Genomic DNA, 19,224 nt, shown 5'->3' on the forward strand with positions numbered 1-19,224 from the left:
GAGCCTGCTTTATCGTGCAGGTGTCGGGTACTGACAGGGGGCGGGCGCTGGCTGGCCACACTTCCCCGACGGCTGCTTCACTGTGCAGCCGCCGGGTAATCGTAGGAGGCAGGCGCTGACTGCCCTTCATTTCTCCAGTGGCTGCTTCACTCCTACAGCCACCGGGTAATTGCGCGGGGAGGGGGGGGGGGGGGCGAGGCGAGCCGAGCGCTGGTTGGCCACAGTTCCCCAGTTGCTGTATCACTCCTACAGCCGCAGGGTAATCGGAGGGAGGACGCTGGATGGCCACATTTCTCTTGCGGCTGCTTCACTCTGAAGGGGACGGTGGGCTGACTGGCAGAGAGGAGCAGCCGCTGGTAGGGGGGAGCTGCTGGGATGCCGAATCAGTGATCGGCAGACACTGTTGGGATAATCAAGCATGCAGAGGGGCCGGGAGGTCCCTCTGAGAATGGCGGCTGCCATAAAATTGTCTTCTGGCAGCCGCCCACTGAGCACTCCCTGACTGGTCGTATCAGATACGACCATGTCAGGGAAAGCCCAGTCTGGTATGGTCGTATCTGATACGACCTTGCCAGGCAAGTGGTTAATGGCTACACATCGCTATTGCTGCTAACCCACTACATCATTTTGCATAATGATTGCTATAGCTTGGACATGATGAAAGGTTAATAACACTTTGCTACAATAATGTATACCCCCATGTATGCCTTGAGGCTGGATTATGGCCATTCATAGCTATTTGTAGCACAATCTGCCACTTTTGTCTAACAAGATATTCTCCCTCTACACTGCCTTTGTAATATGATGGCTACTTCATCTTGTTTCAACTTCAATGTTATCCATATATGTATACATACCTATGCCCATATAGATATATAATATATAATGCTAACACACTTATATATGTGTATGGCTGTGAGACAATGCTGCCATTCCTTATCTGACTCTCTCCTGTGCTCTGCAGCTACCACCTACCTATGAGACTCTGGGTGTTTCATTTCTGACTACTTTCCCTCAAACATCTCCCTCCATTCACCTTTGTAGAGGTATCAAGCTGTGATGGATGCTTGCGACTCAGAACACGTACTGTATGCTACACTTGCTCACACATACACACACAGCCCCAGCCTCAAAAACATTGGGCCTGTTTTAGCATTGTGTGCAAAGCTAAATGCAGATTCCCGATTATCAGGAATCTGCACATGTGCTGAACTCATTCTGCACATGTGCAGAACAGGTCCTACTTGATTGCCTCTACCTGATTGTAAATGCGGAGGCATTTACGGGGCGATGCAGGGGCAGGGATGGCCGGTGTTCCCGGAAACGGGCGTGGCATCCCCGTTTTCCGGGAGTTCCAGGGCCAGGATCTGCGTCCACAGATGCAGTTACCTGGCCTCACAAGCTGGCCAGTCTGAGTAAGCTAAAGTCTACTCAGCTGGCTGGTGCTGTCCACCATCACGAACGAAGATCACGATGGTTATCCCAGCCTGCGACCTCAGTTGCAGCTGGGATCGCAAATGCAGCAGGGGGTGTCCTTAATTGAATCACGCCATTGTTACTATCGCACACTTGCTGCATTTCTACAACATACTAACATCAGTTCCCCTCATTAGCCTGGCTGTACATATCTGCATGTGTATTCCCAAATTCCAATGTGGTTTGCTCTGTTCTGCCCCTGCTTATATAGGCACCCACTCTATGGGAAGGGGCAGCTACTGATTTACCCTTCCCCATATTCTCTTCCATACCCACCATTTGCCCGTATGTCTATTATGCTCCAATCTAATTCCGTCACCTATGAGCCTTCCTCCTTTCCTTAATGCTGCTCCAAGCTTAGAGAGCACATTAGTGTATTGCCCTCACCACTGTGTGTCGCTGTTTCCTTTCTTTTCATAGTCTGCTCCAACTGACCGTGGCTGCCTCTTATCTCTCCCTTCTCTGGACCAAAGCATTCCACTCTGTCTCTGTCTTTGGTCTCTTCTAAAGGTGGGTACACACTCTACAGATGTATCTGCAGATGATGGAAGTCATACACACTGAAAGGCCATCATCTGCTTTTGCCCACGGGTCCCTTGGGGCCAGCGGGGCTGGTCTGGGCGTGTCCCTCCCCGAGGCTGCCGCTGTGTGTGTACGGGTGGTCTGCAGGCTATTCTGAGCATTGGCTGTGCAGCACAGACAATGAGATATGTATGTGAACGACGTTGTTCAGACATATCGCGGGTACAAACTGGCCAACGGGCAGCAGATATATTGGCCAATCAATTGATCAGCCAATATATCTGTCAGTGTGTACCCAGCTTAAGGGGACTCTCTTTTCTCCCCTCTTCTCTCTGGATATCTCCCCAGGAGGAATCCATCACTCTGCCCCATCTCTCTAGGAACTGCCTGCACATCCCCCCATCTTGGTCTCTTTTTTTTGTCCCTGGCTGTTCCCTTTTCTCTCCTGTATTCTGGGTCTCCTGAAACTAGAGCACAGTCATGCAAAAGGGTTTGTGAATGAATATCTTCGGGTCTCCCCACCAATTCGCCATCTAACTGTAGTCATAAATGTCAGGCCAGCATGGGAGATGTCGTTTTTCTACACTTTCACTGTGTTGTGTCTCACATGCGCTGCCGGAGCAACATACAGATGTGTCCACATACATCTATCCTCTGTGCGCTACAAGTCACATTACACATAACGGGTGAGCACCGTGTGACTTCCTAGCGCCAAGCGTCTTTTGTGCTTAATGCACAAGGAGGCTAGATGAGGAAGCATCTGTATATATGGGTCACTGTCCTCAGAGGCGTAGGGAGGGTGGCTCCGGCGGAGCACGAGCTCCAGGTGCCGAAGACTTCAGATGGTGAAAGTCTGACTTAGTGTACTCAGGTCCCGACGGATTAGTTTACAACACATCTGAGGAGGACAGAACTTTAACGCACCTGCCGTGAAGCCATGCCCCCTTGGAGTGACGCTGTGCCTCTCCACCTATACAGCAGTCTCCCTGACTTCCCAGAGACTGACGGGTGACGTCGGTGGGAGGCAGGGCTTAAGTCCGGGGCCGTGGCTTAAGCTCATTGTCCTCGGGAGCTGCACAAGAACAGGGAGAAAATGTTTCGGTTCCCATAATAACAAAAAAAAAAAAGAAGAAAGGTGCGTGCTGGCTGCTCCTGCTATGTATAATTGTATATATATATTTATATTATTTAGATTTTTTTTATAGTTTAGTTTTTTTCATTATGACTACAACACCTCATTAACTTTATGTATTGTATTTACAAATTATTCAACAGAACAGGCTCTGTCATAAATGTAGGATTTTTTTTTTACCCTTTCAAATGCTCACATGTTGTTGGCCACACCCCCAATCAGGGCCTGATTAAGGCTTGTGGGGGCCCCAGGGCAACTAAATTGTGGGGGTACCCTTCATGCCACAAGCAGCTTACAAAGCCATCCCCTCCTCCTGCTCCTACCACACAGAGCCTAGATAGACACCCCCCCTGTTGGCTACTTGGAGTCTATCGCCACCCCCTTCCCCCTAGCAAAACGGAGCCTACCGTATACCTCAGCAGGCACAGGCAGCAGCTCACTCCTCCATGCCGTGTGTCCTGGATCCTCTCTGTGCGTGTGACATCATATGCACATGCGTTATGATGGGTCACACACAAAGGGCACAGAGGATATATACTTGCGCTGCCCTGGAGCTGGCACCCAGCAGCTGTCGTCACTGACAGTTTGCCACGCTTTAGCCAGCCCAGTGCTTAGACATTTTCGGCGGAGCTTAGGTTCCACTGGAAAATACTCTCTCAGTGCACCTGTCGGTGGGTCCCCTGGGACCAGCCAGACCCTAAGCAGTCGCCTGGGATTCTTAGCATGAATCCGCTACTGCAGTGAGACTATGTGGGGTCCCCCTGTGTGTGGGCCCAGGGACGACCGCCCCTGTCGGCCCCCCTTAATCCGGCCCTGCCCTCAATTCAGGACAGGTGAGGGGGGCGCCGCAATATACCATTGCTCCGGGCACCACGGCTCCTAGCTACACCGCTGACTGTGCTGCTATAAAGACATTTTAGAAGAGATGAGCTTATAGAGAGGGATTCTCCACTTTGACTCATCCTATAATCCATGGTTTATCCTCCTGAAAGTAGCAGTCTTATTAAACTATTACTCAGGGGAAAAACGTGTTGCTGCCTGTGAGACTGAGCTGCTGTATTCCTGAAAAGCAAATAAAAAACTCTCATGTACAGCTTCATGGGATTTTATTGTAGCCAGTAAGATGTAATGAAGGTGTTGCTGGCGTGTGGTACTGCTAGTAGCTGTGTGATGTTACTGATGACTGCTATACTCATTATAGCTATATATGGTCACTCTCCAGCCAGAGCGTGCCTTGGTTACAAGGGTCACCCTATTCCTCAGCCGAGGGGCCTGACTGCTGCCTGAGCTGTGCTGGTCCTGTCACTCAGCGTCTGGTGTTGGTCTCTCAGCTATGTGGCACAGCTGGTAGTGGGCACAGGAGTGGTGCATGTGATCCATCCTGTTTCACAACTAAATGGAATAAAACTTTTTTTAATAACCTTATAATATAATAATGCCAGATTTCTTTAACTATTCTTATAAAGATGATTCACAAAATGAAAAATAGCAGATTATAATAATCACATCTCAAAGGTCCTTCCTAAAGATCATCTACACTATTACTTTTAATGGGGCACTCTGAAAAATTAGGGAGATGTGGTGGCCTGACAGATGAGTTTTACTGCACGCACACAAGAAAACATTAACATATAGTTCACATTATGCCACAATGTGCCCCCAATAGACATTATATACCTCCCTGGGCCCTCATTACACATTATACCACCCTGAGCCCTCATTACACATTATACCTCCCTGGGCCCTCAGTACACATTATTCCAACCTGGGCACTCATTACACATTATACCACCCTGGGCCCTCACTAGACATTATACCTCCCTGAGCCCTCAGTACACATTATTCCAACCTGGGCCCTCACTAGACATTATACCTCCCTGGGCCCTCAGTACACATTATTCCAACCTGGGCACTCATTACACATTATACCACCCTGAGCCCTCACTAGACATTATACCTCCCTGAGCCCTCAGTACACATATTCCAACCTGGGCCCTCACTAGACATTATACCTCCCTGAGCCCTCACTAGATATTGTCTCCCTGGGCCCTCACTAGACATTATACCTCCCTGGGCCCTCAGTAGACCTTATACCACACTGGACCCTCACTAAACTCTATGCCTCCCTGGGCCCTCAGTAGACATTATGTCTCCCTGGGCCCTCAGTGCACATTATGTCTCCCTGGGCCCTCACTAAACATTATTCCACCCTGGGCACTCAGCAGACATTATGCCTCCCTGGGCCTTCAGTAAAAATGTTACCACCCTTGGCCCTCAGTTTTAGATTATGCCTCTCATTGCCATCAGTTGGCATTATACCACAGACTGCCCCTAGTTGGCATTATACCACAAAGAGCACTCAGTTTAGCACTATACTACACAGTGCCCTGAGTTTGCATTATGCCAACACAATGCCCTCTAGGTGAAGAAAGATATGAACATACTCACATCTAAAGCAGTGTGATGTGATGTCTGCTATTCACGGTAACTCTCCAGCTGGATCTTGCCTTGGGTCAGCCTAGTCCTTAGCCGAGGGGTCTGACTGCTGCCTCATCGTGTTACCCTGGTTCAGCATATTGGTGATGTTCTCGCCACTAGATGGCAGATGGTAGTTATAACAAGATTTCTAAACAGAATGGAATAAAAGGTTTTTATAACCGTTTAATATGCCATTGCCCAATTTCTCTTATACTTTTAGCAGATATCACTTAAAAAAAATAAAACATAAAGATGATTTATTAGCAAAGCAAAACCCAAGTGTAATTTTTTCTGTGAACCAATAACACCATGCACGTGGCCATAAAACACCACGTTGACATGTGTGTATCATCATTGTAAGTCACATAAGGAAAATAATGTAAATTTAGTTGGGCACCAATTGCAAAATGTATTTATCCAAATGCACATGGCCATAGGCTATAGACAGTATCTATTACCCACTGCATCCAATCCCTGGACGGCATCGCATTTCTAGGCTTGGTGCATATGACAAATGCGGTCAAAGCCGTATTTTTGGGGTTTGACCGCATTCTCCCATTGCTGCATCCTGCCCATAGTCATATATCACTTGTCCTCTCTCCTTAGACCACTACAGAGCCACAGGAGACCAGATGCACCCTCAGTATAAATGATGCTCTATTTCAGACAGGCAGCTCATAGAAGTTTGTGCTATTTTCTCTTATATCAACATGACACAGGGTAACGTCAGTGTTATGGGGACCATACATCTGCAATGTGTCACACCAATATCCCGTTCTGCCCAACGGCGGGGTCGGGAATTAGGGAAAATTTATCATGTTAGAAATACTCAATGCACTTATCCCGACTGAAAAGTTTTTGGGGTCGGGGATTTATCACATGCTGTGTTTGCCCAATCCAACGATGGATTGCGGATAGGAAGAACCAGGGAATTAGGGCTGTAGATGTGTCGTCTGCATTACTCTATAGCAGTGGTTCTGATCCTCAGTCCTCAAGTTTACCCAACAGGTGATATTTTAAGGATTTCTATGTGTGGAAGCAGGTTGGATAATTAATGACCCAGCAAAATAGATTAACTCACCTGTGCAAGATAAAAGAAATCCATAAAACATGACCTGTTGGTGGCACTTGATGGCTGGGGTGAGAAACCCTGGCTTACAGTAAGAGCCTTCAGTTGTGTATCAGTGAAATCACATGTACCTGTGATGCTGGATATTACTGGGGAAGGACGGAGGGATCTTCAGATATTGGGCAGCTCCTCAGAGATAAAATGCTGGAGTCCCTCTAGGTATTGTTCGTATTCCTCTAAGTCATTGTGCCCTCCTCCTACCACCCAGAGTGGCCGCACAGCCTGTGGGCAGCGTTCGTAGAGTGCCAGTCCATGGGAGAAGCCCACAATCTCGTCATCAGTGCCGTGTATGATGAGCACAGGACAGGTCACCTTGGCGATTTTGTCAATGCTGCAAAGGACATGGTACAAAGGAATTATACAACAGAAACAACATGTAATAGGACCTCTAAATATATAGACTGGAAAATTGCCAAAATACATCATATAACATTCAAAGCTGCTCATGTAGAAGATCACATACTATGGCAGAACTTATGTGGGACAATTAATGTACTGTTGGTAAAGAGGAAAGTGCTATCTATTGGCCTAATAAGCCAAAATCATGCACGATACCTTATTTTGCTTTCAGTATACAATATAAAAGTAGTGCAATATTTCCTATGTATAAATAGCCATGGTATATTGGGAATAAAACCCAGTCCCTGAGGTTACTTGTCTGGGATCCAGTGTATAAGTTGTGTAAAGTTGCCTCAATGCTTCCGTTGCTGCTATGCCAGCTCCCGCTGTCTGACAACGTGCTGCCTGACTGATAATACAATGGGGCAGCATCAGTGAGGCAAGTGCACAGATATCGATGGCTTCTCCTTGTTCCTGCCAACAGGTCTCTTCCTCAGACCTGTGGTCTAATTGGGGCCATTACACAAGTATATATATTTTTCTTGAACCTTATCCTTAGTGCAGAAGTGCTTCCCCAGCCCCCTACCCCTAGTTTCATACTCTTCCTCAGACAGACATACCTCCCAACTTTTAAGTCTATCTATTTGGGGCGCCGTAGGAGCGTGCATCCAAAAAGGGGCGGAGCTTTGTGTATTTTAGAATCACATCTTATTTGTGTGACATGTTGTTCTTTAGTACAGTATTGTTTGGAATAAGATGCCAACACTGGGCATATAATGTGTTGCATTATATGTATAAGTGCATTATTGTGAGGCAATTTGGGCGATGGACAAACACCTTTGTCCAAAATGCCACACCGTAATGCACTTATATGTATAATGCCACATATTATATGCCCAGCTTTGGAATCTTATTCCACACAATACTGCACTAAACAACAACATGTCACACAAAATAAGATGTGATTCTAAAATACCTTTAGCATCACCAGTTTATCTGACCTACTTGCGATTTATTTTAAATATATGAATGTGTTACCTATGAGACTACAAATTTTTTTTTTTACTTAAATCATGTGATTTTTTTTTTTTTTTTAGAGATGAAGCGGGTCCGGCACCCGAACTTCGGAGATCCGGGGCGATCAGAGGCGCCCCTCGGATCTCTCCTTCTGCCCTGGATCCCTAATCGAGTCAAAACCTCACGATCCTCTGTCCGATCTCGAGGTTTTGCCTCGAGCGCCCATTTTTAAAAATCCCTTTGCCTTCAATGGGCAAAGCGCTAATTGGCTGACAGAGCCATCTGTAACGGCTCTCAGCCAATCAGCATTAAGCCCGTTGAATGCAGGGAAAAAAGAAGATGGTGCTGGTCCTGCGGCCGGCACCCCCCACTGCCAACACACCAGCTGTTGGCAACCCCGTTGCTGACACCACTGGCTCCCCCATGCTGCCGACACCGCTGGCACCTTGCATTGAGAACACCCCTGCACAGCCGAGAGTCAGCAAACCTGCACTGAGGACGCCGCTGGCACCCCTGCTCTGCCGACACCACCTGTACCCTGCACTGAGGACACTGCCAGGACTCCCACACTGCCATTCCATGTACTGATGACAGCAACCCCGCACTGCCGACACCGCTGGCACCCACTCTCTGCTGACAACGCCGGTACAGTGCACTGAGGACAATGCCAGAACCGCAGCACTGCCATTCCATGTACTGAGGACACTGTCAGCAACCCCGCTCTGCCGACACTGCTGTCACAGTAAGTGCATTATTGGTGTATCCAACCCACACTGTATAACACACTGTATCCGTGTTGGAAATTGGAAGCTGAACTGCCACATGATAGTGCCATCCACTGTGTTGCTTAGCTTAGTCAGCTAGCTAGCTGGATGAAACCTTTTGGCCTTATCTAAAAAAAAAAAATAATAATATTGTGAGGTGGTCAAATTTGATTGGAAATGACTGGGAATAAATGTTATTGAGGTTAATAATAGGAACAAAAACAGGCCCATTTTATGTGATTTTTAGCAGTTTTTATGATATTTTAAGAGAAAATCCAGATCCAAAAGCGAAAAACAAAACACCAAGGAAAAGAAATCCAAAAACAGATTCAGAACCAAAACCAGGGGCGATCCAGACCCAAAACCAAAACACGAGGTCGGCGCACATCTCTCATTTTTTTACATTTGCAGTCTCATAGGTAACACATTCATATAAAATAAATATCAAGTAGGTCACATAAACTGGTGATGCAAAAGGTATTTTAGAATCACATCTTATTTTGTGTGACATGTTGTTTGGTGCAGTATTGTGTGGAATAAAATGCCAAAGTTGGGCATATAATGTGTGGCTTTATACATACAGTATAAGTGCATTATGGTGTGGCATTTTGTCAAAGGTGGTTGTCCTTTGCCCAAATGGCTCACAATACCTTTATACGTATAATGCCACACATTATATATGCCCAGCGTTGGCAGCTTATTCCGCACAATACTGCACTAAACAACATGTCACACAAAATAAGATGTGATTCTAAAATACCTTTTGCATCACAAGTTTATCTGACCTACTTGCTATTTATTTTTAAATATATGAATGTGTTACCTCTGAGACTGCCGATGTATAAAATCACATGATTTAAGTAAAAAACCACATTTGCAGTCTCATAGGTAACACATTCATATATTTAAAATAAATAGCAAGTAGGTCAGATAAACTGGTGATGCAAAAGGTATTTTAGAATCACATCTTATTTTGTGTGACATGTTGTTGTTTAGTGCAGTATTGTGTGGAATAATATGCCAACGCTGGTCATATAATATGTGGCATTATACATATAAGTGCATTACGGTGTGGCATTTTGGGCAAAGGTGGTTGTCCTTCGCCCAAAGTGCCTCACAATAATGCACTTATATGTATGATGCCACACATTATATGCCCAGCATTGGCATCTTATTCCACACAATACTGCACTAAACAAAAACATGTCACACAACTAAGATGTGATTCCAAAATACACAAAGCTCCGCCCCTTTTTGGATGCACGCTCCTACGGCGCCCCAAATAGATAGACTTAAAAGTTGGGAGGTATGGCTGTCTGAGGAAGAGACCTGTTGGCAGGAACAAGGAGAAGCCATCGATATCTGTGCACTTGCCTCACTGATGCTGCCCCATTGTATTATCAGTCAGGCAGCACGTTGTCAGACAGCGGGAGCTGGCATAGCAGCAACGGGAGCATTGAGGCAACTTTACACAACTTATACACTGGATCCCAGACAACTAACCTCAGGGACTGGGTTTTATTCCCAATATACCATGGCTATTTATACATAGGAAATATTGCACTACTTTTATATTGTATACTGAAAAAACAAAATAAGGTATCGTGCATGACTTTGGCTTATTAGGCCAATAGATAGCACTTTCCTCTTTACCAACAGTACATTAATTGTCACACATAAGTTCTGCCATAGTATGTGATCTTCTACATGAGCAGCTTTGAATGTTATATGATGTATTTTGGCAATTTTCCAGTCTATATATTTAGTGGCCCTATTACATGTTGTTTCTGTTGTATAATTCCTTTGTACCATGTCCTTTGCAGCATTGACAAAATCGCCAAGGTGACCTGTCCTGTGCTCATCATACACGGCACTGATGACGAGATTGTGGGCTTCTCCCATGGACTGGCACTCTACGAACGCTGCCCACAGGCTGTGCGGCCACTCTGGGTGGTAGGAGGAGGGCACAATGACTTAGAGGAATACGAACAATACCTAGAGAGACTCCAGCATTTTATCTCTGAGGAGCTGCCCAATATCTGAAGATCCCTCCGTCCTTCCCCAGTAATATCCAGCATCACAGGTACATGTGATTTCACTGATACACAACTGAAGGCTCTTACTGTAAGCCAGGGTTTCTCACCCCAGCCATCAAGTGCCACCAACAGGTCATGTTTTGTGTATTTCTTTAATCTTGCACAGGTGAGTTAATCAATTTTGCTGGGTCATTAATTATTCAGCCTTCTTCCACACATAGAAATCCTTAAAACATGACCTGTTGGGTAAACTTGAGGACTGAGGATCAGAACCACTGCTATAGAGTAATGCAGACGACGCATCTAAAGCCCTAATTCCCTGTTCTTCCTATCCGCAATCCATCGTTGGATTGGGGAAAAACAGCATGTGAAAAATCCCCGACCCCAATCATTTTTCAGTCGGGATCAGTGAATCGAGGATTTCTAACATGATAAATTTTCCCTAATTCCCCGACCCCACCGTTGGACAGAACGGGAAATTGGGGCGATACAGTGCAGATGTATGGACCCCATAACACTGACTTTTTCCTGTGTTATGTTGATATAAGAGAAAATAGCACCAACTTCTATGAGCTGCCTGTGTGAATAAGAGCATCATTTAATACGTCCCTGAGTGCAGCACTCGGCTCCTGTCACTGAGGGGAAGTTGGCACTCTTGGTGTCGCCCCTCGGCAGGCCCACCCTCCGCACCCCCCTTGTGTCGCCACTGTGTATAGTCAGTGACAGGATCGCAGCGTTTTCTTTAGAAACTACTGGATGTGAACATGCTGCTGTCTTTATGACGTTCTGGCATAAAGTACAGCAAAGTGGATCTGACAACCTGTGTATGCATTGTCTGACTAACGCGCCTATTACACTATATAGCTATAATAAAGGGTGATTGCTATAAGTGGGTGCTACTGCTATAGTTAATAAGCCATATAGATCATTCTAAGGCCCCCATTTACTAATGAGTTTTATCACCAAAACGAGTGATAAATTTCACTAACAGTTGACAGTTGGGAGCTGATTGGCTGGATCCCCATTTATCATACACAGTGAAATGTATCACTCGTTTTGGTGATAAAACTTTAGTAAATGGGGGCCTAAATTTGCTAAGGAGTAAAGTTGAATTGGTGTAATACAAATGACACTGACTCAGTGCTGCGCTAACAATTACATGGAACATTTAATTAGTATGCCATGTGCCACTATTAGCAACAGCATACCTCCCAACATGACCCTCTCCAGGAGGGACACAATGCTCTGGTCCTGGACTTCCCTGCTAATTTATGATTGGTGGAGGCTCCAGAGGTGGGGCTGCAGCACAGTCCAAAATTCAAATAGGGGAGTCACACCAACTGCCAGTGAGTCCCAGCCAGTGATGTTGGGCAGTGTGTGAAATCACAGTTGGTGAGGCTCCCCTATTTGAATTTTGAACTGTGCTGCAGACCCTCCTCTTACCAGGGAAGTCCAGGACCAGAGCATTGTCTCCCTCCTGGAGAGGGTCATGTTGGGAGGTATGCAACAGTGTATAATATTTGGAAGTGGGTGCAGGTGTGCGCCACCAGCGATTACCTGCAATTAGGGTTCCAAGCGCCGATGGGGAAATGAGGGGCGCAGGGAAGCCATAGTCTTTACATGTATGACAATAATTATAGGGGTGTCATTTATTACATGGTTGCTACATTTATTCTACATATAAACATTATGTACAACAGTTATAGAGGTGCCCAATACATATGTAATCTGGTAATATAACAATGATAGCTGTGTGCAGGGTGCTGAGGCAGCAGCCCTGTAGTGTCTGTGATGTCACCTCCATTGTAGTGTCTGTGATGTCACCTCCATTGACACATTACCTCATGTCTACTTGGATATCTCTCAGAGAGAGTAGTGGCTTTGCTGTGTGTGGAGTGGATTTTTTATTAGTGATCTTAGTATTAGTGTAGTTATTAGTGTTAAGTATTTTATTTTGACTTACATTTAGGATTAGTTGCTATAGTTTTAGTGTAGTTATTAGTGTTAAGTATTTTATTTTGACTTATATTTAGGATTAGTATTATAGTTAGGATTAGGGTTATATTATCATTAGGAATAGTAGTATTAGATTAGTATTATATTATTATTAGGATTAGTATATTAGGACAGGGACCCACCACCACTGCTCTGCCAGAGGATGAGGAGGATATTCTCAGCCCTTTGCGGCAGCATAACCGCCAGATTGGCCTTTCATCCCCCGAAGCCTACGTACACTCTGCGGGAGATTGAGGCCCCTCCATCCCAAGACCTGGCACAGGATGAGCAGGTGGACCCCACAGTTTGCCTACCTCCCCTATGCAGCCTGCACCTGTCAGAGAAGGCTAACTGGCAGTACTCTCAGCGGGAGCTGGATATGATCGATGTGTTCCGCTGCACCACCAAGCGGGGAAACAGCCTGGGCTGCATGTATGTCCGCTGTGCCCCTGGGAGCCGGTACACGCTACTCTTTTCTCACGTCAATGCCGCTGACCTAGGCCAGATGTGCAGCCGCTACATTGCCCTGGGCTCCAGCATAAAATGCAACATTTTCTCGTATGACTATTCTGGCTATGGTGTAAGCAGTGGCAAGCCGAGTGAGAAGAACATGTATGCGGACATAGAGGCTGCCTGGCACGCCCTGAGGACCCGGTATGTATAGATGGGGTATATGGGTCTCCTCCAGCCCTCACACTGCCTCTGCCTGATGCACTGCGAGTGTTGTATGGGTGAGCAGTATGTATGCGGGGGATATGCTACACTAGAGGCACATGTGTATACTACATGGAGTGAGTGTATATGCTGTGTATTGTGCATTTATACATTTCACTTACACATAAAATACTTATATAAATGTAATTGGTGTATTGGGGGTTGCTTATATAGACAGTGGGTATATTATTGATGGCATTATAGTGTCTTAGCCAAAGGGTGTAACTACTATAGAAGCAGAGGGTGACATTTTCCTCTGCTCTTCTGCCTAATGTGAAGCGCTATATGTATTGTATTGTAAGAAAATGTTCCATCATTGGGCTCCCCCCTTCTATCTAGCATAGGCAATAAGCAGCCTCACAGCTTATGTAGAACTACACATCCCAGCATGCCCTGCCACAGTTTTGCTATTTGGCCATGCTAAAACTGTTGCAAGGCATGATGGGATTTGTAGTTCAACAACAACTGGAGGGCCGCTTATTGCCCACCCCTAATCTAGCAGCATGAAGGGGTTATGGCTCAAATCTCCAAGATGCCTGTATTTGGTCTGTGAGTGGGTTTTGTGCAGCCCTGGTACAAGGTAAATACAGTCACAATAGGAAATCTATTGCCAGTAACACAATGTGTACAGGCCTGGAACTATACCACAAAAAGTACTTTGCTACTTTTCCTGACTATTGTGATAAGATGTTGAGTTCACTTAGGGTTTGACACCATTTATAGGGTCTTCAGACAAATACACAGTACTGGTTTCCTCAGTGAGCAGACATTTATCATTATGTGAAAAATATGCCCAAAAGTAGCTGTGGCCGGGTTGTGGCTTCTGCCAAGCCCTGTATTACTGGGATGTTTTCCTCTCCTTGTCATATTATTTCACTAGTCATCAGTCTCACAATAATACTATAACTTCTTCCCACCTAATCCCAAGCAGACCCTGCCCCATTCTGTTTTCTGCCTCTGTATGTAAAACATGCTGCTGGCACCCAACGTTTGGGAGTTTTCCTCCCTATGTGAATGGACACACGCTGCCCCCAGCTCCTTAGATGTCCTTGCTGGCTGTAACTAGGTACATGTGTATTAAACTCCCCATCGCCTGATGAGTTTTCTCTCCTAACAGTGCAGGGTAAATCATCAATCATAATCATAATGAAATAATGAAAGAGACTTGTATAAGGGGAGAGGAAGGTCAGCTTTATTTGATTTTAAACTAATGAAACTATTTAAATGTATAACTGAATTAACTAATAAAAGAAGAAAGACAGACAAAGCATGGTGGCGCAGAAAGAACGGCCCCACAATGCAACATCACCAACTGCATACTCACATCCATCTTCTAAATGGGAGGCGGGCAGCCAGCCCATTACCACGCCCAATGTATCCACCTCCCACCCCAATGACACGACGTGAGGCCCACCTGGTTGGGTGGTTGCCGCTGACCCCAGTAGGGTAAAATCAGCCTAAGCCATGTATTGGAATGGAGAGCACCTCAAGCTCCAAAGACAGATGGTGACTGCTACCGTTCTTTCCCGCCAACAGTGGTTCCCAGCTAAGAACCGCACCGCCACCCTAACCTACAGCACCTTGACTTCTTCCAACTAACTCCTCAATAACTCCATTCCAATGCACCATCCATCCTTTAAAAGAAGACATCACAGCCGACCAGAGAAATTTCTATAAAATGGCTGCCAAGCAGCTACTCTGAAATAGCACTGACCCATCCTCTGCCAATCCTATAGGCTAACCAAACCTAACCCCACCCCACAACACTACCTCACTAAACAACTAGACCCTTCTTGTCCAGAGGCCGACACCCACAGGCTTGGGTGTGTAATGAACTCCTTGCATATGAAATGCACTTCGTCCTACAACCTATGTAGTCTTGTATTGTTCCACACATATACGGTGTATCACTGGCAGGTTCTTATTAGTGACCCATTCACTTATCTAGTTCATATATAAAGCCTTTATATAGTAGTATCTTGTAAGGAACTACATTAGAAGTGATGCAATTAGATTGTCCTACATTATCTGCTTTATCTGTATAGATACGGAGCCCCTGCAGAAAATATCATCCTATATGGGCAGAGTATTGGGACTGTAGCTGCAGTTGACCTGGCCACCCGCTACAAATGTGCAGCAGTAATATTACACTCCCCGCTCATGTCAGGGGTGCGAGTTGCCTTTCCCAACATACGGAGGACCTACTGTTGGGATCCCTTCCCCAGGTAAGACAATGCTGTGTGTTTATCCTAAGCTGTGGGTTACCTCTGGAGTATAGTATGTGCTGGAAACAAGCACTGCAGGGGGCAGCTCACGTATAACTGAATCAGCCATGAAGTATGCTTTGTCAGACAGATACCAGCTGTGTAGGCCCAATCTGTTTGTATGCACTGAAATATTTCTAGCCACTATCCAAGGATAAGTGTGACATCACATAGTATTAATCAGAATTTCCATTCTTGGCCAGTGAGAAATTTGTTTTCCATTTACAGGATAATTCTCTAGCTAAAACCTCATCCCCAGAGCTTACTTTCTGGGGGCTGTCACCCTGTTTCTCCTGCCAGTCACATAACACCCTGCATCTACCCCTCTCGCTGCTGCATGCTTTTATTGGTGAGAAATGAGCTGCCTGTCTGTATCTCCCAACTGTCCCGCATCCATGGGACAGTCCCATTTTTCTGGGACTATTTTGCTTTCCTACCTGTGGGCTGCAGTGGGAGGGAAGTTGGGGGGAGCAGAAATTGCTGCTCCAGGCAAGATGAGGTAGAATAGATGCTGTGCGTATGCACATGGCATCTATGCACTAGTGTAGGGAGATCCTGGGGGTTGCCAAGCATCTCGGAGAGTGCTGGGCACCCCCCCCCATAGTGACACCAGTGGGGGTGCAGCGAGGCTCTGCCCCATTTCATTGCAGTTCTTCCCCTTTACACAAAGTTCCGCCCCTTTTTGGATGCACGCTCCTACGGCGCCCCAAATATCCTAAATAGATGGACTTAAAAGTTGGGAGGTATGTCTGTCTGAGGAAGAGACCTGTTGGCAGGAACAAGGAAAAGCCATCGATATCTGTGCACTTGCCTCACTGATGCTGCCCCATTGTATTATCAGACAGGCAGCACGTTGTCAGACAGCGGGAGCTGGCATAGCAGCAACAGGAGCATTGAGGCAACTTTACACAACTTATACACTGGATCCCAGACAAGTAACCTCAGGGACTGGGTTTTATTCCCAATATACCATGGCTATTTATACATAGGAAATATTGCACTACTTTTATATTGTATACTGAAAGCAAAATAAGGTATCGTGCATGACTTTGGCTTATTAGGCCAATAGATAGCACTTTCCTCTTTACCAACAGTATATTAATTGTCCCACATAAGTTCTGCCATAGTATGTGATCTTCTTCATGAGCAGCTTTGAATGTTATATGATGTATTTTGGCAATTTTCCAGTCTATATATTTAGTGGCCCTATTACATGTTGTTTCTGTTGTATAATTCCTTTGTACCATGTCCTTTGCAGCATTGACAAAATCGCCAAGGTGACCTGTCCTGTGCTCATCATACACGGCACTGATGACGAGATTGTGGGCTTCTCCCATGGACTGGCACTCTACGAACGCTGCCCACAGGCTGTGCGGCCACTCTGGGTGGTAGGAGGAGGGCACAATGACTTAGAGGAATACGAACAATACCTAGAGAGACTCCAGCATTTTATCTCTGAGGAGCTGCCCAATATCTGAAGATCCCTCCGTCCTTCCCCAGTAATATCCAGCATCACAGGTACATGTGATTTCACTGATACACAACTGAAGGCTCTTACTGTAAGCCAGGGTTTCTCACCCCAGCCATCAAGTGCCACCAACAGGTCATGTTTTGTGTATTTCTTTAATCTTGCACAGGTGAGTTAATCAATTTTGCTGGGTCATTAATTATTCAGCCTTCTTCCACACATAGAAATCCTTAAAACATGACCTGTTGGGTAAACTTGAGGACTGAGGATCAGAACCACTGCTATAGAGTAATGCAGACGACGCATCTAAAGCCCTAATTCCCCGTTCTTCCTATCCGCAATCCATCGTTGGATTGGGGAAAAACAGCATGTGAAAAATCCCCGACCCCAATCATTTTTCAGTCGGGATCAGTGAATCGAGGATTTCTAACATGATAAATTTTCCCTAATTCCCCGACCCCACCGTTGGACAGAACGGGAAATTGGGGCGATACATTGCAGATGTATGGACCCCATAACACTGACTTTTTCCTGTGTTATGTTGATATAAGAGAAAATAGCACCAACTTCTATGAACTGCCTGCCTGTGGCTCCGTAGTGGCCTAAGGAGAGAGGACAAGTGACATAGGACTATGGGCAGGATGCAGCAATGGGAGAAATGCGAAAATACGGGTTTGACCGCATTTGTCATATGCACCAAGCCTAGAAATGCGATACCGTCCAGGGCTTGGATGCAGTGGGTAATAGATACTCTCTGTAGCCTATGGCCATGTGCATTTGGATAAATCAATCTTGCAATTGGTGCCCAACTAGATTTACATTATTTTCCTTATGTGACTTACAATGGTGATACACTCATGTCAACGTGGTGTTTTATGGCCACGTGCATAGTGTTATTGGTTCACAGAAAAGATTACACTTGGGTTTTGCTTTGCTAATAAATCATCTTTGTTTTATTTTTTGTTAAGTGATATCTGCTAAAAGTATAAGAGAAATTGGGTAATGGCATATTAAACGGTTCTAAAAACCTTTTATTCCATTCTGTTCAGAAATCTTGTTACAACCACCATCTAGTGGCGAGAACATCACCAACTAAGGGCAGTCTGTGGTATAATGCCTACTGATGGCAATGAGAGGGATAATCTAAAACTGAGGGCCAAGTGTGGTAAAGTTTTACTGAAGGCCCAGGGAGGCATAATGTCTGCTGAGTGCCCAGGGAGGCATAATGTGTACTGAGGGCCCAGGGAGGTATAGAGTTTAGTGAGGGTCCAGTGTGGTATAATGTCTAGTGAGGACCCAGGGAGGTATAATGTCTAGTGAGGTCCCAGGGTCGTATAATGTGTAATGAGGGCCCAGGGAGACATAATGTCTACTGAGGGCACAGGGAGGTATAGAGTTTAGTGAGGGTCCAGTTAGGTATAATGTCTAGTGAGGGCCCAGGGAGGTATAATGTCTAGTGGGGGTCCAGGGTGGTATAATGTGTACTGTGGGCCCAGGGAGACATAATGTCTACTGAGGGCCCAGGGAGGTATAGAGTTTAGTGAGGGTAGAGTGTGGTATAATGTCTACTGAGGGCCCAGTTAGGTATAATGTCTAGTGAGGGCCCAGGGAGGTATAATGTCCAGTGAGGGTCCAGGGTGGTATAGTGTGTAATGAGTGCCCAGAGTGGAATAATGTGTACTGAGGGTCCAGGGAGACATAGGACCTCATTCAGAGTCGGTCGTTACGGCCGCACGGTCGTACGCCACCAATGTTCGCTGAACTGCGCATGCGTAAAGTTCGCAATGCGCGTGCGCAAACTTGCTGCTACGATCTGAAATTTTTCTCTCCTTGAACACAGCCAGGTCGGTAGTTTGAGTGACAGATTGAGGCGTTTGTGGGTGGTAACAG

General features: G+C 45.8%; 2 protein-coding genes across 2 annotated transcripts in view; both read left to right on the forward strand.

Annotated features, from left to right (window-relative positions):
• The window catches only part of LOC148477700 (alpha/beta hydrolase domain-containing protein 17C-like), a 75,929-nt gene extending 65,002 nt beyond the window's left edge, over positions 1-10,927 (forward strand). The window contains exon 4 of the mRNA XM_088456354.1: positions 10,681-10,927. Coding sequence (XP_088312480.1) covers positions 10,681-10,900 — 220 coding nt within the window. The 3' untranslated portion in view covers positions 10,901-10,927. The remainder of the gene's footprint in view (positions 1-10,680) is intronic.
• A 2,124-nt stretch (positions 10,928-13,051) lies between these two features.
• On the forward strand, positions 13,052-17,371 carry LOC148477701 (alpha/beta hydrolase domain-containing protein 17C-like). Its single transcript, XM_088456348.1, has 3 exons — positions 13,052-13,542; positions 15,648-15,827; positions 17,125-17,371. The coding sequence occupies exons 1-3, from the start codon at positions 13,052-13,054 to the stop codon at positions 17,342-17,344; spliced, it is 891 nt and encodes a 296-aa protein (XP_088312474.1). The 3' UTR covers positions 17,345-17,371.
• Positions 17,372-19,224: the final 1,853 nt, after the last annotated feature.

The sequence above is a fragment of the Taudactylus pleione genome, unplaced genomic scaffold (assembly GCF_031769625.1).
Source record: "Taudactylus pleione unplaced genomic scaffold, aTauple2 ptg000699l, whole genome shotgun sequence".
NCBI lineage: Eukaryota > Metazoa > Chordata > Amphibia > Anura > Myobatrachidae > Taudactylus > Taudactylus pleione.